We start from the raw sequence: 25,456 nt of genomic DNA on the forward strand, positions 1-25,456 counted from the left end.
AGTGGCGGGTAATAAAACATTGCTGATCAATCTCGCAGGCCCGTGCGGCGCGCAGCGAGGGCATGTACATGCAAATGAGAAGCGCTAAATGCCACTGAGGGGCGGGAGAGCAAAGCAATCACTTCAGATGACAAATTCCATAGGAAGGAGGCGGGTGGGGGTGGTGAGGGGGGGTACTTGATATACAGCAAAGATGGGATTCTTAATGCTGGTGATCCAAGAGAAGTCAAGACAGAAGGCATAATTACAGTCGGTGCACCAGGGAAAGATTGCAGATTGATGTTGCGTTCCAGAAAAGTCGGAAAATGGAAATTTCCAGACTCTGTGGAGGAAAAGTGCAACGGAATTGTTTTCCTTCTTTGTTGGAAAGTGAATGTTACGCTACAGTCATTCCAATAGTCATGATTCTGTTCGAAGACCTCAGAGCAGTTGTGACCATTGGCGGCGCTAGGATTTTTACCCTTGGGGAGGTTATGGGGTGGCCAAGGTTATCTCAGGGGGTGCACAAAATAGAAAATGAATTTTTACAAACCCAAAGAATTCTTCAGAAAAGGCCGATGAAGATTCACTCCATGGTCTCTACAAGTGACATGGGTAGGTGTTGACAAAAATTCCCAGAAACAAAAGAAAAATCGGAAAATACCCAAAAAGTGGGAGACGTTTTTGGATTTAGCCAGTTCGGTGTGTTCTCTTTGAAAGCTCCAATATTTTATAATGATGTCACCGTGTTAACAATCCCAGGGGGCGTTTATTTTGCCACTTCCTGTGCCAACTTTTCTCAAACGCAGCATAAAAACTACCGAGACCCGTCTTGATGTCTACAAGGCTGCTAATTGTGTGCGTGCTCGGTGAAAACAAAGCGTGGGTTCTGTGTGTGGCATCGGCGCAGACGCAAGAGAAGCCCGCCGTTCCAAAAGAACCTTTTTTTTTTCTGAAGGGGTCAGGTCAACTGATCCGGGGGCCACTTGGGCAAATCCTAAACACAAACACGACGGAAGAAAGAGCAGAAAAGCCCGTGGAGGCTGGCGGTAAAAAGGACGGATAGAACACGTCCATGGGAAGATGAAGAGCCGGGGAGATGATGAAGCCAGAGCTGATTAAGCGGCTTTTAGATCTCTGGGAAATATCCAAAGGATTGTGCCGGCGGTTTCACAAATCCTGACCCTTATCGCTGAATCTATCAACCCTGGGAGTCTGTGAGCGACAATGAGAAGTCTATAAGCTCGGCCAAGCTGCTCCATTGACGCTTCATTAGGCAACAATGAGCGTAGATTACCGCCGTGTTGCTGCGTTGGTGGCTTTCACTTGACGCCAAGAAAGAGCGCTTAAGCTAACGCCGCGCCGCCTTTGAAGCCCTAGCGTTGAATCGGATGGTTTTGACCGATTTGAACGTAGATATCAAAGGGAATATTATGTCATCGTTTTTACGGTTTGAATGTGCGCAGCTCGGTCGGCTGTTTCGAAAGTCCCCCGCTAAGCGGTGAGACACAAAATGCTACGCCTTAGCTAGCTAGATATTGGACTGTAATAACACGTCTTTACAACAATGACGACGTAAAGGAGTGATCGATATCTCAATCAATAATAATAAGAGGTGTGAACGTGTGTCACCAGAAAAATCAATGAACATGCGGCTTTGGGATTTTTCGCCGTGAAATTTGGATTTGCCTAAAATTCACACTGCTTGTAGGTATTTTGCAACACCTAGAATTTTTTTTTTTGGGGGGGGACTTTTTCTAGCTGTACTTGAATTTTAATGTATACGAATCAAGTCCCTCGATACACACGGACAGGGTTGAGCCCCCGACAAGAAATGTTCCGTTCCGACCCGAGCGTCAGCAATCAAAGCGAAAGGAGGAGCGAACTGAATGCTAATTGCGTAGCATTGGCTAGCTTTAGCCTGTTGATCGCTTATGTATAATTGAACACAATCTGCGCATGCATTATGAACGAGCAAGGAGGCAAAATTAATGTCACAGGGATTGTACGTTGCAGAATGAGGGATTTTTTTTTTTAAATGAAAAAAAAAAAAATCTTTTTATTTTAATCAGCCCTTCTTCTTCCCCAACGTCAGCTCCCCACATCCTTTCCGGGGGAATCAACTTTCTAAAGGAATGTGAGTGAGAGCGAGCAGGCACTCTGGAGGCAGTCAATACCTTATCAACTCCTGCCGAACGCTGACACCTTGACGTCCTTGACAGCAAATTATGACTTTTTCATGACGCAACCAGGTGCAATTACAGCAACATCTTTGCGCCGTATCCTGCTGCTCCTGCAACTGTCAAAAGACATTCCTGGCGGGATCGCCGAGGAGCTGAGACATCAGTCTCCCCCATCCCTCCTAAGGTTGCCGCGTATAGACACACTGACAGATGGAAAAGTCAGGTAGGTGGGGGGGGTCGTGTGCAGATTGCAAAAGGAGAAAATGCACGGATTAGTTGTGTTCGACTCAAATGACTTTTTAAGGCGGCTGTGTTTGTTTGGCTTGACTGACAACCCGCATTTGTTGTGGAGTGGAACGACTTGCCGCTACATTTGCAAACAAGCCCGTTTGTGACGCCATCACAAGCTTCACACGCCGCCCGCCGCGTGCTACACCCTGTAGGCTTGATTATAAAGTTTAAGCGCACTTTAGCTAACAACAACACAAGGAGGGGGGAGGGGGGGGAGCAGGTAAAGCTCAATTAAGACTTCAGAGCGACATTCCCCCCCCCCTCCCCCCCCTTTCGCGCTGCCGCAGACGAGAGCACAAAGAGCGAGCGGCCCTGTGATGGCGCACTTGTGAGGATGGCGGCTGGCGGGGAAGAAACTTTGCCATCCTGGAGGTGGATGTTGCCTCATGTCGCTTTGGTTGAGGTGAGGGGGAGATGTGAGGCTGCCGGTGGCATTAGCGTGCGTTTGTCTCCTTAAATTATGTGTGTCGTCGACAAGAAGGGCAGATGTGAAAAAGACGAAGGGGCCGTGAACAGAGACACCCCAATCTTGGCTTTCATCGCGAATCTTCATTCCTCACTTAGTCAATTTCTGAACTTTCTACAATGAATTTGGATTGGGACTAGGGGCGGGGGCGTGATCAGCAAATCTGAATTTTCAGACTTCAGAAATCAGAAAGAAGATTAGAATATTGAAATATTCCAAATATATAAATACAAATAATCATAAAAATAAATAAAATAACAATATATATAAATAGATATAATATATAAATCTCATACAAATAAAATATGTCCCAATTCTACGCCATTTTCTTCACTTGTCAGCATTCTTTGTGCATTTTTGCAGTCAGAAATTCAATCTGCACACCCTCCAATTTTCCCGTAATTATCTTAAAACCTCAAATCAGCAAACAATATCTCCACTTGGTGGAGCTCCAAAAATAACAACACCTGCCTAACAGTACGTGCGTAATAACACCACAGTGAGCTGTTGGTTTTTCTTAGCCCTGTGTGTGTTTTTCCTCCCCTCCTGTCATCCCTCCTCCCCCCCCCCCAGCAATCTCTCTTCAAGCGCTACCTTCTCCCTTCTTACTCTCCGAGGCCTCACCCCCACTCGCCTGGGCCCCCCTGCCTGCCAGACACAGATTTATTCTGCTTGTGATGCGTGTAGCGGGAGCGTGTGTATGTTTGTGTGTGTGTGTGTGTGTCGGGGAAGGGATGGGGGGGGGCGAGCAGGTCAGCGGTGGGGAAGGAGGTGTGTATGTGTGTACAATAAGAGATAAGATCATGGCTCCCCAGGGGCTTGTTTGGCCCTGTACCCGATCCATCAAACGCCGGCTCCGAGTGTCAAGGTCAACTCTAATGAGCATTTTCTGGAGTCTTATTCTGCGCGCTGAACACCTTCACTGTCGGCCGGCGCGCGCACACACACACACACACACACACACACACACACACACACACACACACACACACACACACTTTGGACATAGTGTAGCCTACCTGTTCGGCTGTACGATGGATGCTCGTGACAGCGAATCTAACATGCTCGCGTTCATCCCAACAGGTATGAAATGTTGAACCTGAAGATGACAAGAAGTGGCAAAATGTCACCATTCACTTCTTCAATGATTTTTTTCTATCGTGCCAAAGAAAGAAGGCTAAATATTCCCTTTAAAATTAGAAGACGCTTTGAAAGTTTAGGCACTTGGTTTAAAAGTTCAATAGATGAGTTTATGCTCATTTTTTTTTTTTTTAGATCTGACAAGTAGAAATCACCAAACCATTTGAGTGCAAGATTGGACAAGGGAAAAAAAAAAAAAAAGAAATCCTGAGCGTCACGAACCTAGATGGACTACAAGGGTCCCTCATCATCCCCTCAGCACACTCCGACGTGCCAAAAGTTGTTAAGGTTTGAAGGCTTGCGGGGTGTGGGTGTGCGCCGGGGCATGCCGAGCATACTAATGAAGCAATAAAAGTCACGGCGGGAGGAGGGGGGGAGGGGGGGGAGGCGGGGGATCCACTGACAGGCGGTGTGATAATTAAGATGTTGCGACCCCACATATTACCTGCATATTGGCCAAATTAGGACACGGGGAGTTTAAGGCCAGTAAGCAATGTTGGGATCCCCACGCATGGGAGGGGGGGGGGGGCTGTGTGGTGTTCTGAAAATACAAGAATAAAAATAAGATATATATTTTTAAAGACTATTTCCTGAAGTATGCAACAGATTGGCAAATCTATAATATAACGTATAAACATTTGCTAGTTCAAGAGCCAACTGTGTGAATGTGTACTCTGATTTGAAGATGAGACTCAAATGTATTTTGGGGAATTGAGAACTTGCTTCTGACAAACAACTAGTCAGAAGAGTGGCATATTTTTTCATCAAAGTGTTTTTTTTATTTTTTTTTATGAAGCGCATTATTGCTTCAAGTCAATCAAACAAAAAGAAATTGAAATGAGTTCTTACGGTTTGGTGGGATCTCCAGTTGTGTCAGACTCCTCCGTTTTGGCTGGAGTGGCCAAAGGTCAGCAAAAAGAGGGTCAAGCCCGGTTTGAAGGAGCCCGCATTCCTCAGGAGGCCTGATCATGATGGATGTTTGCGGTTGTTCGTCCTCGCCGTGCCCACGCCCGTCTCCATTGGCTCCTCGCTCACCTCCGGGCCTCTTGGCACCGACCCTGCGTCCCGCCTCATCCCGCCCAGATGTGTTCACTGAACTCTGTCAAGAATAATAAAACACCGGTTACAAAGGGCACGAGAGCCGTGCCCAATGGGGAAGTGGCCGCTGGTGATCTTATGCTGATGAAAGAAAAACACTTAAGTCAAAGCCAATTATTATTTTCTAGGATTGTTATTTTTAGCGCAGTGCGGATGACAGTTGAAGATGAGCGTGACAAATCAAAGTATCCAAAAATCTGCTATCAAAAATGAAATTCATCTTGACAATCACTGGAGTCCTGTAGATCGACGTACGCAAAGAACATTCATAAGGAGAATATTTAGGTCCGCATTTAACATTTTAAAATCCATGCCGTCAGTACACATTTTAGGACAGGTGAGATAAGGTCCAACTTCCCGGTACTAGTAAGAACTGGACCAGACCGATAGCCAAAGTATTTTCTGTGTATTGCTTGGACAGATGTAGTCAGCTTACAGTCATGACAAAATGAACAGGGACCTAAGATTGATCCCTGCAGTACTCCCAATACTGTCCATGTCAGTTTCCCGCTCAGCCTTCTGTCCTGGACTTTTTCCCCTTCCTGCGTTCTGTTTGCTTGTCCCCGTGGCTAGCGAATTGCTGACGCTAAAAGTCATTTCCAACTATTACCTCTGGCCAATTCCGAAGATGACGACCACAAGAAACTGTGGCAAATATCGAGGCGGGCCCAAAGCGTACTGACGAGTAAGAGTGATGATTTCCTTTCCCAAATACCCCCACTCATCTTTTACGCTTCCTCCTGGCTCCCCATGGCCTTGGCCCCTGCAGGCAACACACGTGGTCTATCTCAAACACACACACACACACATTATGGTTAGGCCTCCAATTAAATCAAAAGTGGTTTGTTTTTATTGGTCTTTTGCGCTGACAAGTGGGCTATCATTCTGACGGCTTTACCTGTCAGCCAGCAGCTGAAAATCCTCTGTTGACAATGCCCAATGCTTCCAATTAGAGCAGAATCACACTCCTGGTGCGCTCGCCATCCTTCCACGAGCCCTACCCCCTCCTCCTCGGGCCTCGCCCCCTCCCCTCCCCTTTTCCTCTACCCCTCTCTCTCTCTCTCTCCCACCTCCTTTCGTCTTCCTCTCCAGGAGAAGGGGCACTGTCTCCGCCGCAAATTACCGACACAAAACGAAGGTGGTGGCGGCAGTGGCGGTCCAGCTACCCCTCCTCCGTCAGCATTAATGAGTCGATGAAGGTTTATTTGGTCCGCATGCATGTGCTAAATTCTTTCTTGTGTGACAGCTGACTGGGAAATGTGACTGTTAACCTTATAAAAGATTCAGTGGGTTCTCATTATTTTCTGTCAACTCCACTACCTGATGGCGTTCAGGTGCACTATTTGCATCCATGACTGGTTCAGGTCTAGCCCCCCCCCCCCCCCCCCTTCTGCTCACTCTTATTTGTTTGTTTGTTGAGGGGAGTCGTCCTCAAAAAAGACGCACGTTACTTGATGTCGCTAAAGCGTGGAAATGACAAAGTTTATTCAAAGACGACAAAGAATATTACAAACCCTATCTGGGTTGCGTTTTAACGGAAACAAGGGAATAAAAGGCTGCGGCTCATCTCACTTGTTTTGCCACAAAAAAAGCGGCAAGCTGAAGAGGCCCAGCAGGCCTTATTAGAAAAAGCTTATGAGCGCCTTTCCAATAACGCAAAACAAAGTGCTGACACGCCATCAAAACCGAGGAAATCCACTAATCGGAAGTTTGCTTCCAGTATAGTAAATAATAATATTGGCTGTGAATACTTAATTCAACTGTTATCACAGAAAAACAATACCAGCTGAAGTTAAATGAGTGCCAAATATATCACATTAGAAAAAAAAATCGCAGTGGCTATATAACTGCCAAAAAGTTGCAATTATTTTATTTGGCACCATTTATGAGGAATCAAACATTTAAGTCGTTAATATCACACAAGCGGTCGTTGGCTGTGACTTTAGTTTGATTTGTTTGCATGCATTTAATTATTTATTCAGATATTTTCAAACCATGATCAGTCATTAATGCAGTACATTTAAAAAAACTAAAAAGATTATTTTTTGGGACATTAGACGTAATGTAAAATAAAATTAAACCATTTTTTAGTAAATCATGCAGGCAAACGTTTTGATTTTTTGTCCTCTACAAAATAAAACTTGACTATTTCCTTGGATTTGGTAAAAATGACGACAAAGACTTTTGACTTCATATGAACCCATCAATCGAATTTTTCACTTCAGTTGCACAAATGAGGACTTTGGAGACGTTAGTAATCCACCACGAGTAAATTCCACACTCAGACCTTCACAAAAGGCAAGTCGTCGTTTAACCTGGTTATCATTTATTTACACCTCCACTGTGTGAAAAAAACAAACAAAAAAACAGCTGGGTGAACTCAAAATTTCAAACTTCGATAACATTTTAAGTTGGGCAATTCCACAAAAATTACCAGAATTTTAAAAAGGAAATAAGAGTTTACCGAACTATTTTTCCCCCCAACTTAAAATAATAAAAACTTGCAAAATGCAAAGCTTACTTTTTTTTTACGAACTAAAAGCGTCAATAATTGATATATTAATGTTTCCACTTTTCTTCTGGGAATGAGATCGAACGATAAGACAAAAGCGCGCGGGTGGGGGGGGGGGGGGGGGTGCGTAATGGCGCAAAACATCAACCCACAGCTTCTTTTCATAAGAAAGCAGCAGCAGCAGCCAAGGCAGGCAGGATGTGTGCTGCCTGCCCGCCTGCCTGCCTGCTATCAGCCTGCTTGGTCCCCGCCTCACTCGTGACAGCTTGCAACCGTGATGGGACCCCATGGGAGCCGGGAGCGGATTCACTAACCTGCCGGTGTCTGGGACCGACGCGCGCCTCCAATCTGGTGGTCACATGGTGTGTGTGCGTTAGATTATTAGGGGCTGTCGAGGCCGTCGCGGGGCAAACTGTTGTGCGCTGTGCAATTCAAAGTGCGCACAATGCTTTTTGCATGGCTGTTAAGGTGCAAAGGAACACACAATGGTAACTCGCTTGTCTCGAACTTTGACAATTACCAGGGACTATTAAAATGCTTATTGTGCTTTAAATGCTGACAGCAAGACGGCGGGGCCTTGGTGATTATTTAGAAAAAAAAATGGGGCGCCCGTATTTTTAATGCAAAGAATAAAAACATTGCGGTGTTTATTCAACCACATTGAAAACGCGAGTGAATTATTCAAGAATGTATTGACATAAAAAAGCATCGCGCAAACAATCGCCATGAATAATGAAATTTAAAAAAAAAAAACGAATTTATTTTTGACTTCTTTAGAAGCTTCACTACTTTTCTTTATTTCCACTTTTCGCCATAAATATATCGTTGGAAATAAAGGAACTCGGGAACGCAAAAAAAAAAAAGAAAGGATGAAAAGCAGTCCCTCGTAATAACCCCATTAGAAGCCTCATCAATGATGTAATGAAAGCAAACAGTGTGAAAATTGCCTGTAAACACTCGCATCGGAGTCTCCTGATGAATCCACTGTCTCTTATCAAAATGAGGATGAGCCCGGTAGGGGACGTCAGAAGGAGGGGCTGCTCGTGCAGGGAGGTCCACCGTCAGCCAATCAAGGCGTGTCACAGGGGACTCACGTGGACGCGACGCTCTTAAAACCTATAGCTCCTGACTTTTCCTCAACTTCCTTTTTTTTTTTTTTTTTTTTTTTAGGGGGGGTACCACTTCCTCCCTTCTCGCCTTAGTTGGGACTATTTAACCCAGTTTACTGCAATTCGGCTCATCCGCAAGCACGTCCTCGACTCCACCTGCCGTGTGCGTTCAGTGCGCTAAAGAATGAAACGAGGTGACCCGGCGATCCATCTGGTACCTGTCCATGGTGCTGAAACGGCTTCTTGAGGTTTTTGGGGTTTTTTTTTTTCCCCCTCCCGCTCCAGGCGTGAAATCGTAAAGAGGGTGTGATCGAAGAAATCCAATTGGACGCCCGAACTGGATGGACGACGCCAGGGACTACTTATAGGATTTCATATTATTATATGATTAGACGAAAAACATTTTTTTTTTCCCCGCCCGCACGCGCGGACATTTTCTGGACCACATTGAAGAAAAATCAACTTGTCTCAAATAGCAAATGGTAGTTTGAGGAGCAACCCCCCCTCCCCCGTACACGCCCGCCCGCCCGCCCCGGTCAAGACAATGGAGGGGTCCGCCAACGGCTCCAGTTTCGGCATCGACTCGCTGCTCTCCCACAGGCCCGGAAGTCCGCTGTCCAAAGGGGACAGCCTGGCCGGGGAGTGCCGATCTCCCCTGGAGTTCAGCCCGAGATCCGACGCGGAAAGCGGCTGCTCGTCGCCGCCCTCGCCCAGGAGGGAGTGCGCCGACGAGCTGGCCCCGAGACAGGGACACGGCGGCGTCGGCCTGCCGCCTCACCTGCAACACGGCCCCGCCGGGATCTCGGCCGGGTCCCAGCAGAGGACCATGACCTCGTCCTTCCTTATCAGAGACATTTTGGCGGACTGTAAGCCTCTGGCCGCCTGCGCGCCTTACTCCAGTAACGGACAACCCACGCAAGAAGCCGGCAGACTGGCCGCCAAAATTGCCGACGACTTTATGGAGAAAATTCACAGTAACTCGTCGTCGGACAGCGAATATAAAGGTGAGCGAGCGAGCGAGCGAGCCAGCGAGTGCGCACGTCGGTCGGAGGTGCTCGAATTGTTGTTCCGAGCGTTTGTTTACATTTTCATCTTAAAACAACTTGCACAATAATATCGGCAGTTAAATCAGTCATTAAATAAAATAAGGAATAAAACAACATCGATGAATTTGTTGAACTTGAATATAAAATGAAAGTAATTGCAGAAGAGCTATAAAACTGCAACAGAAGACGCAGATATATAATCGGTCAAAAAAAAACTGAAACAAAATGTATTTTAAGGGAATATATTACAAATATAGTTTCTGAAAACATACGAATATTTTCAGTATATGCCAAAGTTTCAATTCGAAACGATTTTTTTTTTCTGGGGCGTGATTGTGATTATATTTTGCATTGAAAATATTTCCAATCCCAAATTAATAAATAGAATAGTAGGACCTTGTCCAAACTATTTATTGTTGTCACAGCGAGAGGCTGCTGGGCTTTAATAAACATCAATTTGTGAATTATTATTGTATTATTCCAACAGATAAAAAAAAACCTACAATATAAATTGTGATCGCTGTTATTTACTATCTTGAATTTGAAACCTCTTTCAAACAGATGGCATGTTTATAAAAAGCAGGCGGGCGAAATGGGTGCGTGGGTGGGAGTGGGGTGGGGGTCTGAAGAGTCGGAGCTCCAGATAAAAATCATGAAAGCTCGATCTGTTTCCAATCATGTCAGCCTTAACAGACATGTCACCTGCACACACTGACACTTCAATGAAAAGAAGTCCACTGCTGCAGGCTACACCGAAATTAGAACCGCACACACACAACACCATCAAATCCCATTGCACTTGAATAAAAACAATAAAACTCGATGCAAGTAATAATAAGAAAACAATTGCGATAATCGTCGCCATTTTTTTGGAGTCATCGCACATATGCACGATGACGTCTTGAAGCCTGCAGGGCGAGCGTCTCCATGAATGCACGGAAGCTTTTGATTCCCCCCCCCCCCCCACCAAGTCTCCTCCTCCTCCGATATATCAGCACATTTGATGCAATTTGTCCACGCCACTAATCACATTTGTTGGTGCTCAAGGCCGAGCGGTTCTTGAGTTCCATCCACTCATTTCTTTCCACGCTCATGTGTGAAGTTCCCGCGGACGCTCTTGTCCTTTCCCTGGTGGCTCAATTAGGCGGATTATTGTGCGGCTGCATGCTTGAGACGACCAAAAAGATCCCCCCACCACCACCACCCCCGTCTTTTTTTTTTTTTGCGTGTTAAAATCAAAGTACTCGCCCTGACATGACTCCACGCAGGAGGGGGAAGCTGACGTCAAACACACACACACACACAGAAATCAAATTGAAGGCTGCAGGGATATATCGGAAGCGATTCATTGCATATTAGAAAGTTCTATATATTTGCTTAAGGACTAGTGGGCTGCAAAATAAGAGCTCTTGTTTAAAAAAAAAAAAAAAAACCATCAAAACATTTTTCAACAAGAGGACATTTTGATCGGATTACAGAAATTCCCCAAAACAAGAATGTCCTATATTAAAAATATGACACGTATCGAAGAAATAAGAAAACGAGCTGTATATTTTGAAAATAATCATTCAAGCGCACAAAATATCTGCAATAAGTTAAGTACATTCAGAACCACTGCGATGCTGTGCATGTGATGTAATATCAAAATACGTACAGGCGTGTAAAAAATAATTTAACTGGGGGGGGGGGGGGGGGGGGCGCACTTGCACTCCAGATTCACGAGTGCGTGCGCGCGACAAATAATCATCATTTAGATTTGAATGTATCCTCCACTTTTTGCAGTGAAAGAGGAGGGAGACAGGGAGATCTCCAGTAGCAGAGACAGCCCCCAGGTCCGGCTCAAGAAGCCCCGAAAGGCCCGGACGGCCTTCACCGACCACCAACTGGCGCAACTGGAGCGCAGCTTTGAGCGCCAAAAGTACCTGAGCGTCCAAGACCGGATGGAGCTGGCCGCTTCGCTCAACCTCACAGACACGCAAGTCAAGACTTGGTACCAGAACCGAAGGTGTGCGCGGCTCATTTGACTGCACTGCACTACATCAAAAATGTGTCGACGCAATATTTCAAGTTGCGCAATTCAACGAAAAGTTTTGCTACAGTGAGAATTGGATTTACATTTTTTTTCTTTTATTGAACCTCAATTTAAAAACTATCGTTTGCAATAAATGTCAATCATTTCTATTTTCGTCACAATTTAAACGACTATTTTATCAATTTTTTTTGAAACGGTATCAATTATCCTCCATGTTTGTTTCTTTCCAGAAAATGAGTTGAGCATGACATTTGCTATGATATGATTTTTTTTTTAAAAGGCAAAAATAGATTTTGTCAAGTGTTATCTTAAGTCAAAATGTGTCCGTCCGCAGCTTCGACACCCGTGCATCTAAATGTCATAAATAAATACAAAAACAACACTTTGGCTTCTGAATAATGCATGCTTGCATGTGTGTGTATCAATAATTCAAAGAAAGCACTATATCTCCTCAATTATCTTGAATATGAATTATTCACCTGCGTCGAGTGCACGCCGACGTTTTTGGGTGTGAATACAAGAGGCAGCTTGAGACTATTAAACACCGATAGATAGATCGATAGATGAAGAAATAAAATAAAAAATAAATAAATGGCTATCTCCGCCTTTTAATTGGCCACTACGGAGATCAAACGAAAAGTTAATTCTTATTTTTTTTTTTGTCTAGGACCAAATGGAAGCGTCAGACGGCGGTGGGACTGGAACTCTTGGCCGAGGCTGGCAACTACTCGGCCCTGCAAAGAATGTTCCCGTCGCCATACTTCTACCCGCAGAGCCTGGTGTCCAACCTGGACCCGGGGGCGGCGCTCTACCTGTACAGGGGCCCGTCAGCGCCGCCGCCCAGTTTGCAGAGGCCCCTGGTGCCCCGCATCCTGCTGCACGGGCTGCAGGGAGGCAGCGAGCCGCCGCCCCCGCCGCCTCTGCCCCCCATGTCCGGTGTGCTTTCCCGGTCGACCCAGCAGCGGTGAGCCGGAACAAAAACGAAAAATATTATTGGGAGGGGAAGCGAACTTTTTTTTGCTTGCGAACGTCCAAGAGGGAACTTTTCACGACTCCTTTTTTGAGGGATTTTATTTATGGCTTATTTATATTTCCGTATCAATCAAAGGCTCTAAGTTATGTATTTATTTCAATTCATCTGGTATTTTGAAATATGTTCTCCATGCTTTTTATGATTTTGTTATATTGCGACGACGCTACAAGTGCATCTTTTGAACGATCCCAAAAATTTGCTTTCTTGTAAATTATTATTTTTGACTTGACCTGTAAAAATCTGTAAATAAGAATATTTTACATTGGACAGAGGAGACTTTTTTTTTTCTTAAATCTATTGTGTCTTTTTTTCACACCACGGTGATGCAGTTGATCATATAGGCTAGATTAGCCCATCCCCAAAAATAAATTTACAGGTGTTCCCTTATATGGAAATCAATATATTCAAAATGTGGTCTTTTATAGTTGGAGTTTTTGATTGATGCAAAATGCCAATTAATTTAACGACAATTTTTGCCTATATCACACCAGTTAATATTTCCTTTCCTGTTTTTTTGTTTTGTTTTTTTAAATTAGCCCTTCCAACAAAACCTGCTGCAGGTTCAAGCAGCCTGTTGATTGCTTTAGATGTATTTGAACAGAGGTTGTGATTTTTCAAAAATTAATTTATGTTAGTTTATATGAAGCTGTAATAACTGTTCTCCTCTCTTTTGGTGAAAAAAAAAGTAACATTACAGATGCAAGCTTGTGGAGTGGTTCTCGTTTCTCTTTCGTTCCTCGAGTTCATTTTTGGTGAAATTTACAGCAAGCGGCATAAGAGGGGCGAGTTGATGTAAACAAAACAAATACTTTTATAAATGTGGAAATAAAAGTCTTTTGATTTAACCGTGTGACTATATTTATTTCGACATAGCTTAATTTATATTTTCTAAACGCTGTGTGTGGAACTCTAAAAGCAACAATCTGGGAACGACATTAAAAACATATATATTTTATTAGATTAAAAAAAATAGATCAATTTACTCTGCCTTTTATATCTTCATATTTTTTGTCTCAAAAGTTAGCTCAGATTTTTACCTTTAGCATTTAATCACACCGGGACACTTTGGTCAATAACTCGACACGACAGACTGACTTAACGGGACATATACAATATCGATATTAATTGGAGAAGATTTTGAGACTATGATCCATTTTTAATCAAGTGGTACATGTGTCAACCTTAGTGAGCACAGGCACCGCTTCTAATTAAACTTCAAGTCAAAATAAACATTGCAGAGGATGCTTGTGAGAGAATAATTGGAATCAACACTTTTCCCTCCTTTGATTTGACAGTTATATATATATATATATATATATATATATATATATATATGATGAGTTCATAAGTTTCTTTGATATTGCATATTAGGCAGATGAATTGAAGTGGCCAGCACTTCCCTAAATGAACAGCAGCACCACTACTTGGCTTTCCGTAAACAACGCAGCAGATGAAATATTAATGCCATGTGCGCAATTGTTTAAGTGTCCTAAATGATCCCATTTGGAAATTGATTGTTTCCATCCTCCCCTTCGCTGAAGCTGCTGGATGCTCGCTGCGCTTCCAAGGCCGGCCCGACAGCTGCTGAGCGGCCTTGGAGCTGACTGCAGGCCGGGGATCAGCGTGCAAGGGACAGCTGGTCAGCGGTAGTGTATTCTCCCTCCTTCCCTTCCCTTCCATCCTCCTCCCCCTTCCTCCAGCTTGATGCTACATATCCCCCCCCCCCCCTTCTCCAAGTCTGCTATACCCGACTTCTTTTAGAGGTCAAATCAGTTCAGATGCGGCCGGGGCGAGCCGATGTTAGCGATTAGAACAAAAGACTTTAATAGGTTTTAATTGAAAGTCGATAATGGCTTTGATAGGCAGTTCCCCCTGCTGTCGCCCGCCCGCCCGCGCATGGCACCTGTTCTGCTTCCCCCCCCTCCACTTAGCGGTCGTCCGCGGACTCGCCACCGTGAAAGATCAGACTGACGGCCTGATAACTGGCGCGTTTATGAAGCGGAAAATTGCATTAAAAATACAGTGACGGCTTGGCCCGCATGTAGGAGGGGGGAATGAAACGCCTCCCAACTTGCCAAAAGATCATTACAGACTCATCATAGCCAGCCGTGTCTGATTCACATAATGACCAATAAAAGGTTAGTCTTGAAAGTCTACATGTGATTATATTAGGAGGAGGCGGGTGAGGGGGGGGGGGGGGGGGGTGTCTCTGTTGGGTGACTCTTTTTTTTTTTTCCTTTTCTTTGCATGTGAAAGGCTGGTACTAAATCCCCCGGCTCTTCCCACGGATTGTCCCCAGCTCAGGGTTAATGAAGTGCGGATGGAGTCTCGTTGAGCTCCCGACATGTGGAGAGGAAAAAAAAGAAAGAAAAAAAGAAAGAAAGAAACAAAGAGAGAGCCAAAGGATCAGTGACTTTTCTTAATCCCGAGGATTCCTAATCGTAATGATAACACAGTTTGGAAAAAGACTGTGGAAGAAAATAAAAACTGATGTTAGTGTGTCACAATTTACAATTTATAACCCAGTTCCATTAAATGGTCTCAAAAGGCATTTTGTCATCATTATTTTTCTAAATTTATTTTTGGTACACCTACACTAAATAGACCAATTGGTAATTCCCCTAAATTAAAATGTTTAGCCAAAGTTTTTTTCCCCCCATCATGTGCTTTCCCAAATGCATTTGAACTATCTTCAAAAAAAAAAAAAGCTGATTGGTGAACAGAGCGAGCCTCAAGAAGACCAAGATGAGGATGAAGCAGAAGCAAGTGGAAATGATGGCAGAGCCCAAGAAGCGCATCCTAGCCTGGAGGTACGTCGGGCCCGCGAGGAACAAGCAAGGCGAGACGTGCAGACTGCAGGCGAGATAACCCCACTAATCATTTGCCCAATATGACGGGCTGCAACTACAACTCGGGTCAGGGGCGCGGGGATTGACATCCCAATCTGGGCAAATAATGAAAGCTTTCCTCTCGGATCAGACGGAGGAGGGTTGGAGATGGAGTGGGGGGGGCGAGATGAGGAGTGGAGGAGAGCAGACCTGAAATCAGCCATTTTTCCAGATGGACGAGTGTAGTCGTGAATGGAAGCCCAAAAGGCAGCCATCTTGGAGCAGTGATAATATTTGATTTACAGGATTGTACAAACCAAGTGCGTTTTGGTCATTGGCACAGCTAGAGGGGGGGCTGCAGGGGCACCGCCCCCCCCCCCACTGAAATATGCTCAAAACCCACAGGTGCCAAGTCAGATAATTGACTTGGGATTTTTTTTTTTCATCCATTACAGCCTGAAAGATGCACGAGTGCAGCAGGTTAATAGAATATGGCTGACGTGAACGTCAAGTCAGCACTATATTCAGATCATTCAAACTTCTATCAAATGATAGCAGTGTATAAAAAGAAGCCCCGGGACCAAAAAAAAAAAAAAAAAAAAGAGTCTTGATGGGATGTTTCCAACACCGGCGGGTAATGAAACCTGTGTAGTGCTCAGCAGGGGGCCGCTGTAAGCTATATCCACATCAGATGACACAGATTATTCAATCAATAAGTTGTTGTTAGCACAGGCCTCGCTGCTCGCTCATCCCTTCAAGCAGATGACATTGCAAAAAAAAAAAAAAATCCACACCCCTGAGGCCCTGACCTCCAGCAAGCAGCCAGCCATGGAAACGCCTCTGGGACCAGAGCACAACCTGAAACAACAAATACATCTGCACGACCCTGAATGTGACGTTCCGACAAAAAACCCAAACATTCAATATTGTTTGAACTCACACAATTTAACTTCACACTGCAGCCCCTTTAGGCGGCAAACAAGTCGGGCCCAAACAGTCCTCTGCTGGCTTTTGTCAAGGGGGTAAAACTCGTGGATAAAATTCTCGGGAATCAAATATTGATGACTCTCAGGAAAAATATCCTCCACACACAAAATGGTTGATAAACATGAAACTACTACACACTGTTGCAAAGCCCAGAGAACTAAAATAGCAAAACATCCAATCTAATCATTGCAGGTGAGGCTGCGCTTCATCCGCCTCCCCTGAGCGCGTGTCCACGTTGCAAATGAATCGCCACCTATTTTGTGATTAACGCATCCAAGCGAGCGGTCAGCCCTAAATCTATTTTTAAGTGTGCTAAATCAGAAGGGAAGAGGCAGTTTCTTGGGCAACCTGAGGGGTCAGTGAGCGAAGCCACGGGGAGGCCTCTCACCTCATAAACATAAAGGCAGCAGAGGTCATCAATAAATGATGAGGGGTGCTATACATGTATTTTTAACAGCGCTTTTCCTGTGATGTCTGGCAGCTCTCTCATACTTTGTCTCCTGGTGGAGGGCAGAGAGCAGAGAAGGACCGCGCATTTTTGAAACGGCCTCCCTCCGCCTGTTGGGGGGGGGACTGGTTAGATAGTTTGAGTAAAAGGATCAAATCAGTCATGTCAGTCAAGCTACAGGTTCTCGCTAGCGGGAGCAATGTGGGATTACATACCATGAAGTTCAAATGTGGAGCGGCCTCATTTGCATAAAATTGGAGCAATGTGGTTGTCCATTTTTTTTTTGGGGTGTTGTTGTTTTTTTTAATTCAGCCTTCTTTGGAGAGTTAATTAGATGAGCGGATGTGAAAATGTTTGTCGGAGTTACTGACTCCGTGTCAAAGCGGTGATGAAATGTTAGCGAATAACGCTTTTTTTCAAAGTGTTCTCTTTTGCCACACGGCACGGAGCGCTCGGATTCGGAAAGAAAGTGAAATATCGGGAATGCGGAGAGGGCGCCGTTGAGGTTTCCGGCAGCGAGGTGATTGTTGATGTTTTTTTTGTAGCCTACAGGCAAGAGAGAGAGAAAAAAGAGAGAAAGAGAGCGCACCGGTTGGTAGCAAGGAAAAAAAAACCGAATTCAAGCGTTCTTGTGTGAATGCCGAATTCATTATTTCAAAAATCGTGTTAGTGGGACATTAGCCAGTACTATTTTCGTCTTAAATATCTTGGAAATTGAAATCAAATACGGGAACGTTATTATTAGGTGTGTTACTGTAGATGCTCCTATATTGGTGAGGACACACACACACACACACACACACACACACACACACACACACACACACACGTGCGGGGTGTCAGGTGTGCTCGAGCCAGACACATTGAAGAATCCGTCAAAAGGACGGGTTGGGGACCTAAAGGGGGGGGGCAAAGATCCCCTAATTGGACAAGTGAGCCCGGTGGCGGTGAAGCCGAGCGCGACCGAGACAATCTACCTCGGTGACCACTCCTTGACATGCCATTTGCCTCCGAGGACCCCTAGGGCTGGCCCAAACAGCTGCCCGACACGGCTATAACTCCGGGCCAAGACGAGGACCTCGGGCTAACAAGCGCATAACGACAGACGGCGAGAGAGAGATCCAACGCAAAGTCACCGGGAACTCCCGGTCCCGCTTCAAAGATGGCCGACGTCTTGAAGAAGCTCGCCTGCTTCCTCGCCTGGTTCCTTCTCCTATTGCTCATTTCATCATCAGACAAAGTGACAGCGATATATTTACATGGCGCGCTAGAGGAATTGGGAGCCTGGGAGATCACAGGCCTGGTTTACGGAATCCAGGCAGCACAAACAAAAGGGGCCCGGCTCAGCACACACACACAAACGTGACTATATACACCTGAGTACAGGAATACACGCTCTACCAGGTTTGAAGTTTGCCTGGAGTGGCAAGCCAAATAAAGAGTGTGACGCCTGATGGCGGCATAGAGAGGAAAGCAGCTTCAAACGCTTATCAATACAATTGGCTGTGCCAGGCGCGGCAGTTTAACCTCTTTACCGACGGGTGTGTGCGTTTTCATCGGGGGGGGGGGGGAGCCGCCTTCCGCGCTTGTCGTCTTCACATAAAGGCGCCGAGGCCTGATGGGTACTGAGAGTCCCGCTTTAACAGTCCCCAAACTGGTAATAAGACTCGGAGAAAACACAACAAATTCTCCCGCTTGCCGGAGCGCTGTAAAAAATAAAACGCACACACACACACAAGCTAGTTGTGTTGTGCAGTGGAAATTTGCAAAGCAGTGAATCGCGATTCAAGTGGCGCTTCACAACAGATGTCCCGAGTTAGCCTCTTTATGGGAATCAACTTTTCCTGACTGCTCTCAGAAATTTTTTTTTTATTGCAGCAGCAGCATCTTATACGCTGAGAGGGACAAACATCCGGAATAATTCCAACGCATTTGTAAACACTGACACGAGTACAAAGATAAACAGGCGTCCTATAAAAATTCACACCGTCAAAGATTTTTTTTACACGGCGCCGCGTCGGGGATTTAGAAGGTCCGATTTTCGTGTCACAAATTTGGCTTTTATTTTCATTACGGTTAGTTTTTGACTTTGTTTCACTTTTTTGTTTTCAGATTCACTTTGTTTTACTGGGTCGCTTTTGATCCAATCGTGAGAATAGGAGCACTATTTATACATCACCTTTAAAGACAATTTGTTTACAAAGTGCTTTGACGACAAAGCCGGGCGCAATTAAGAAGAAAACAGGAGGCGGAATACAACAAAACAAAATCGGGGGCCAAAGAGCGAGATCAAAGTGGAAGAACGGCGACTGAATAAGAGAAAGGGAAAATGTGAAATAAAAAACGGCTGTAACTCGATGTCATCAGCTAGCGGACCGGATACGAAGCGGTGATGAGTTTTTTACGAATCGAAACGTCCACCGGGTTATCTCAACGAGGGAGAGCTTCCCGTAAAGGACGGCGGTAAGGTCCGGCCTCCGTGTACACACGCCGGCTGGCTTTTTGACTTTGGCTGCTTTTATCACTTTAGATGAAGCTCCCCTCGAAGCTATTAATTCTAAGCCGTCAAGTTTACCGCCTGGCTCGGCGAGCCTTCCTTTTTTCCACTTCCACTCTGGGCTCGCCGAGGGGAAAAGGCAAAGAGTAACTTATTGTTTTTATATGAGATCTATTCCCTCGCCGTCGTGGTCAATAATGACTTGGTATATCAGCGACCGCCTTGCTATTTGCACTATTTTCGCCGTGTTTTCTCTGCCTGTGATTGAGCGGAGCTATTTCGGTGCGCGCCGAGAGGCGGGGAGCCAACCGGCGAGGCTAACGTCTGTTTGATCAAAGTTTATGTGAAATTTCCCGAGGCCACTGGGGGAGCCGCTGTTTATGAACTGTAATAAAAAGAGTCATTTTGACAGTCTGACCCTGGCACACAGGAGGGGGAGAAAGCGGTGGGGGTCTCCATCTTTGCGAGGAGGTGGAGCTCGGAGAAGCAAGATGGCAACATGACCACTCTAATAAGAAGCGAAATGTTACTCGACAATTACATAGGCTGAGATTTCATCTTCCAATTGGTAGATGAGTTTATTTATGATGAAACACTTGCACGCACTTTGCCCCCAACTATTCACTTCTTTTTTGGAATATAACGTATCGTAAAATGAGAAATTGGAAACGCGCGCAAATCGGGGACAAAGAGAAGAAAAACAGCGCGGATGCAATTGTCGAAGGCTCCGTCAATCTCGTGAAAGTGGAGTCGATAAATAGATGGATATAAATATCAACCTTTGAGCGAATCAAATACGGTTGACCTTTTTGCTAAGTCGATAGTGTAATCCTTGGAGCGCTAGCGCAGATTTAATGAAGATGATTTGCTCGCGACGGAACGCCTACGGATGGACTAGAGTGAACTAAATGCTGGGTTCATGACATCAAGTGATTTCAAAATAAAACACCAAAGCTATTTTCAAAATTTGACGGAGAAATAGAAATGCTAAAGTTCGGAGTTGCCATGCACTTGTATAGAATGGACTAACAACGGCGGCCATCTTGCGTTGCCACTCGCTAAGCGTACCAAACTTGATTCCATTTATATTTCCCACGACGTCTTTTATTTGCGTTACCGATAAGGTTGTCACTGCTTTTCAAAATAAAGCTCGCCCCCGGGTCAGCCCAACGCGCGGCGTGATCCGAGGAAGCTTCGCTCCTGTCTGAGATTTATCAGAGGTTTCATAAAATCAATGCGGCGCGCTGTAAGAAAGATCACAGCAAACACCGGAGACCCATCAGCAGTAATAGCCTCCTCGATGGAAGGGGGGAAAAAAAGCAAAACATATCTGTCAGGAATTACAGCTATAGAAACTAAATCACGCAAGACAATGATTTGAAATGTTCACAGTGTCATTTTAAATGTGCAAAAACCTGATTTGGTCTGTGACCAGCATGTGCTACCAGTCACACACTTACTGGGGTCTTCTGTGGCTGTTACACACACACACAGGCCCACTTCACTCATGGGCAGGCAGAGGATTATTGAGGTTGTATCGAAAAGGAATAATAAAGTAGGTTCTTAAGATTTTAATAAGAATAAAATGAAACAGTAACCATCGAGGGGCCGGCAGGGTTAATCCTTTCTATATTACTGAAAATAAAAAAGGATAAAAACAGGCATCAGGGCAGCGTTGCAGCGAGGAGGGGGGAGGGAGGGGGCTGGGGGGAAGGAGGAGGGGGGAGATTGGGACACGAAAGAAAGGAGGAGACGGTCATCTGAAAAAAAAAAAAAAAACAACAGGGCTCGAACCGAACGTTACGATTTCAAATTTCACAAGCAAACTAATACGCCGCTTTATTTTTGCGTGGCCTAAAATGACGCCGTGTTTGGAATTGATGAAAACGCGGCGGCCCGTTCAGGAGCATCCTTCCTCCCAATGTCAAAACACGCACACGCAGTAGCAGATGGCATGAAACAGTTGGCAAGAGTGAGCGAGCGTGAATATCTGTTTACTAATAACCCTTTAATTACTTCAGATGGGCAACGGGATCAAACATCGGCAGCCACGCAGGAATTAGCCTTAAATGAGAGCGGACGGAGGTGCTGGGCGAACTCCTTATGTTGCCGTAAAGAGCTTCGCAGGGAGAAATGGAAAACAGATAAACATCACACAACATATGCTAACCTGAGAGGGATCAATGAAAAGAATTTCTTAATTTCTTGAATTTGATTCCAAACCTCGGTCACCTTCCTCACGTGACGCATTTACTGCTGCAAGGAGGCAAATCGTGCACGCCAGAGCTCATCCGTGGCCTCGTCGAAATGTTACCAAGCTGCTTCGGGAGCTAAATCCCAGCTGTGTGTGTGTAAATGTCATGAAAAATTCCTTAGTCTGCAACAATAGCGCAGCGCCTCTCCATTTTGTTCCGCTCAAAGCCACCTTTTGGGGCGAGCGTGCGACAAAGAGGCTCGGCGGGCCAAACCTGAGCGCCTTTCATTACGTGAACGGCGTCGGTCGCTCGGCCCGGCTCGCTGCCCTTTTTTTTTTTCCCCCCCGAGCGCGTGGCGGAGAGAGCATACATTTTAATGACGGGACCTTTACTTTCCGACGGCGGCGAGGAAAATAAATTGCTGTTCAAAAGGAGATCATACTTGCTGGCATTGCCGGGAACGGGGCAGCTGTGTGGCGATCACCGCTAAGCTGGGCCCAACCTGTATAAATTAAGATATAAATAGCCTCATCTTGGATTGTGATTGAGTGTTGAAGAGCATGCTTAATATATGCATATAGGAATCCTCGGAGGAGAAAAAGGAGCAATCACATGTCCAGAGCTGGTTAAGGACAGTCCTCCTCCGTGTGTGTATGCGTGCGCATACTTGCGACAGAGTGCTCGGCAAAGCTAAATCCCACTCAAGTGTAAGGCAAACAGTGGTGGCGGTGTGCGGTTATTGTATTTTCTTTGCCGGGATCCCAGTAAAGATCTCCAGGCCCGCGCTCGCCTGTCGCCGCGGCCATCCCGTGCCATCAGGGGCCCCGCCCGGCTTCGCTCTGCAGCCAGAGCCTTGGCGCCGGCCCCACAAGGAAATTAAAAGGGGATTAAGGCTGGCCGACACTTTGTGGCCGCTTACTTATTTGTGTGGAGGATGGTGTGGCGCCGAGGAGGGGAGAGGGAAGGGAGGGGGGGGGGAGGCAGCGTGAGGCTGGCATAAATGCTACGCCGCCGCGAGGTGTCTGAAAAGGCAGCTCGGGTTTACTGTCTCTTTGTGTTAGAAGTCACAATAATTGCTGCGGGGGAAACAAACTGTACGGACGCCAGTGTTTGGTCTGCTAATTAGCGGTTTGTATCTGTAATTAATCGGCATGAACAGTCAACAGGGTTCTCCCGTTCACCGGCCCCCACCAGCCTGTGACAGAAATACCGGGCGGCACGCCGCTTTAGCTCGAAGGAGACGATAACTCACCGATGCACCGGGCGGAAATTATCTTCTCGGAAAGTAAACGAGCATAAAGGAGTCTGACGTACACCTCGAGGAGAGGAACTTTTCAAGTGTTGCGGCTCGCCGCTGAGGGAAAATGGATATGAGCGTAAGGCTTAGGCGAGGTGCGGCCTGATGGCAAAGGTATCAATTATCCGGAGCACAGTGGCAATCTGGCTTCCTCCCGTTTTGGTGTTAAATAGACTTGTCAGTTGTGTCTCTCTGATTTCCGCGAGCAGCCAGCGAGAAGGCAACTTGGCCGCTCCTCGCCGGCTGCCGGCTCGCGTCTCGCCTGCAATTCATCAGTTCAGCCAGAGTCAGCCAAGCCCGCCAAGGCAGACAAAAAAAAAAGAAAATCAAATCACCTTCCAAAAGTCTGCAGTGGAAGACGAGGAGTGGGCCAGAATTTGACTTGAATGCCTTGGGCAGAAGTGCGCGTTTGAACTGGAGGGTGTTTGTTGTGTTTGTGCAAAAACAGAAGAAAGAAGATGGAAGGGAAGTTGAGGTGGAACGGGTTTCATCCCGGGGAAGCACAACAAAGGCTCTGCCGGGGCTTCAGGTGAGGGCAGAGAATTTGGGACACGAGGCGGGGAAGCTTTGGCACACGGGCACCAGTCGGATGGCTGGCTGGCTGGCTCGCAGCGCTCTACTGAGTTGAAGGGCACCGCAACACTGACGAGGGGAGGGAAGGGAAGGGGGGGGGGGGGGGGGGACAACCAGGTTACCGAAAAAAAAAAAAAAGTTAGCACGTCAAGTAAAGCAGCAGGGTGCTAAGCTCAGAGTGCTTAAGTATTTATTTGTAATGAATAATAAGAATGGCACGCTGACAAAGCGCTTGTTTAATACCAAGCGGCCTCCGGAGGATCTTTTCCGGACGATCTTTAACGTCGGCGGCCTGCGGGAAAATGCCATAAAACCTTCCACCTCCCATCTGCACTCCAAAACACTTTGCGTCCCTTTACACTGTCCACGCTGAATAAAACATTAAACGCCATTCCCGGATATTAACCTACTTCATTAAAAAAAAAAAAAAGAGCTCCACAATGTCGTTTGGCGTTCGACGCTGCCCAGCTGTCACCGCCGAGCCGCCTGTAACCTAAATTATCCGGCGCTGCACTTTCACTCCAGTTAAGGGAATAAACACTCCTTAAACACTTCAAAAGGCTGGAGTTTGAATTCCCTGCACTTCTTAAGTTCCGTAATTATTCAATCTGGGTGATAATGAGCGCCTGTTCGACCTTGAGGATAATAATATTTCCCTTTTATGTGGCTGTTTTAAAGTTTTTCCAGGCTAATTTGGGAAAACAGTGCTTAATCTTTCAGCAAAAGTAGCAAAACAGAAAGCCTCGGATTCACAGTGGATGCTGACTCCAGTGGAAGTGGCAAAAAAAAAAAAAAGGGGGATTCGATGAGACTGGCAAAGGGGAGCTAAACGTGATGTTAGCCGCTAGCTAGTCCCTAAGCTAAATGTTTATTTAATCATTGTATATATATATATCGGTTATATATTATGGATAAATTCAATTTAATTGAATTGTCATAAACTCCAGTTTTAAAGATAAGTCGCTATCAGATCGGGGGGTTAGGGTTAGGGTTAGGGTTAGGGTTAGGGATCTTTAACTGGGATGGAAAATGGAAAAAAGCAGGACAGACGGGGGAGGTAAGCATGAGAAGGAATAAGACGGTGGGAGGTCATGTGGACCTAAATGACTCTTTGACTGTGTGGGTGGGCGTTTGTGTGTGTGCTTGACGGGCCTGAACGGAACCCAGACGGGTGGCCGTACTGAGACCCCACGCTTAATTGGCCGCTCAAACGTTAGCGAGTGCCTTCCCAAAACGACTCCGAGGTGACACATGGCCGAAGAGCGGCGCTTGCTTGCTTGCTTGCTTGCTTGTGGGGAGTGGAAATGGAGCAGAGGGTTTAGCACCTCCTGCAGCCAAGTGTTTTTCAATCCCTGAAGCTTTTTTTTTTTTTTTTTGCATAGTGGCTCTTGTGCAATGACTGAGCAAAAATTAGCCCCTCGGGATGGACATTTTTATTTATTTTTTTAGACTCGCTTGACGTCGATGCGGTACAAATTTGCAACAAAAAAAAAAAAAAAGCCCACGGCTTTCCATTTCCAAAGGCGAGCGATTGAAACGTGCACCAGAGCAAGACGGGAGCAAATTTGTGATTTTTTTCCAGTTCATCAAAGCTTCCCCTCAGCTAATCCTTTTCTTATATAAATAGCTCGTTTTGGTGGAAGAGGCTAGCTGCCACGCAGAGCTCGAACCCTTCTGTCCGTGAAGCTACAGCCAGGATGAGCTAGCTGCGTGTCGGGTTGGCACGCGGGCAAGGGCTGGAG

The 25,456-nt window shown here is 45.8% G+C and overlaps 2 protein-coding genes and 1 long non-coding RNA gene across 3 annotated transcripts in view; 1 reads left to right on the forward strand and 2 right to left on the reverse strand.

Annotated features, from left to right (window-relative positions):
* stom (stomatin) overlaps positions 1-4,421 on the reverse strand; it is a 20,155-nt gene extending 15,734 nt beyond the window's left edge. The window contains exons 1-2 of the mRNA XM_085925334.1: positions 4,282-4,421; positions 3,939-4,018 (exon numbers count right to left, since the gene is read on the reverse strand). The gene's annotated coding sequence lies outside the window, so the exon portion shown is untranslated. The remainder of the gene's footprint in view (positions 1-3,938; positions 4,019-4,281) is intronic.
* Positions 4,422-4,914: 493 nt separating this feature from the next.
* LOC147048346 (uncharacterized) overlaps positions 4,915-25,456 on the reverse strand; it is a 52,936-nt gene continuing 32,394 nt past the window's right edge. Inside the window, exon 5 of the long non-coding RNA XR_015067764.1 lies at positions 4,915-5,158. This is a non-coding gene — a long non-coding RNA (uncharacterized LOC147048346). The remainder of the gene's footprint in view (positions 5,159-25,456) is intronic.
* On the forward strand, positions 9,323-12,889 carry barhl1b (BarH-like homeobox 1b). The gene is made up of 3 exons (XM_085926329.1): positions 9,323-9,782; positions 11,607-11,829; positions 12,524-12,889. The coding sequence occupies exons 1-3, from the start codon at positions 9,323-9,325 to the stop codon at positions 12,822-12,824; spliced, it is 984 nt and encodes a 327-aa protein (XP_085782455.1). The 3' UTR covers positions 12,825-12,889.

The sequence above is a fragment of the Syngnathus leptorhynchus genome, chromosome 12, assembly GCF_054491065.1.
Source record: "Syngnathus leptorhynchus isolate UIUO chromosome 12, UIUO_Slep, whole genome shotgun sequence".
NCBI lineage: Eukaryota > Metazoa > Chordata > Actinopteri > Syngnathiformes > Syngnathidae > Syngnathus > Syngnathus leptorhynchus.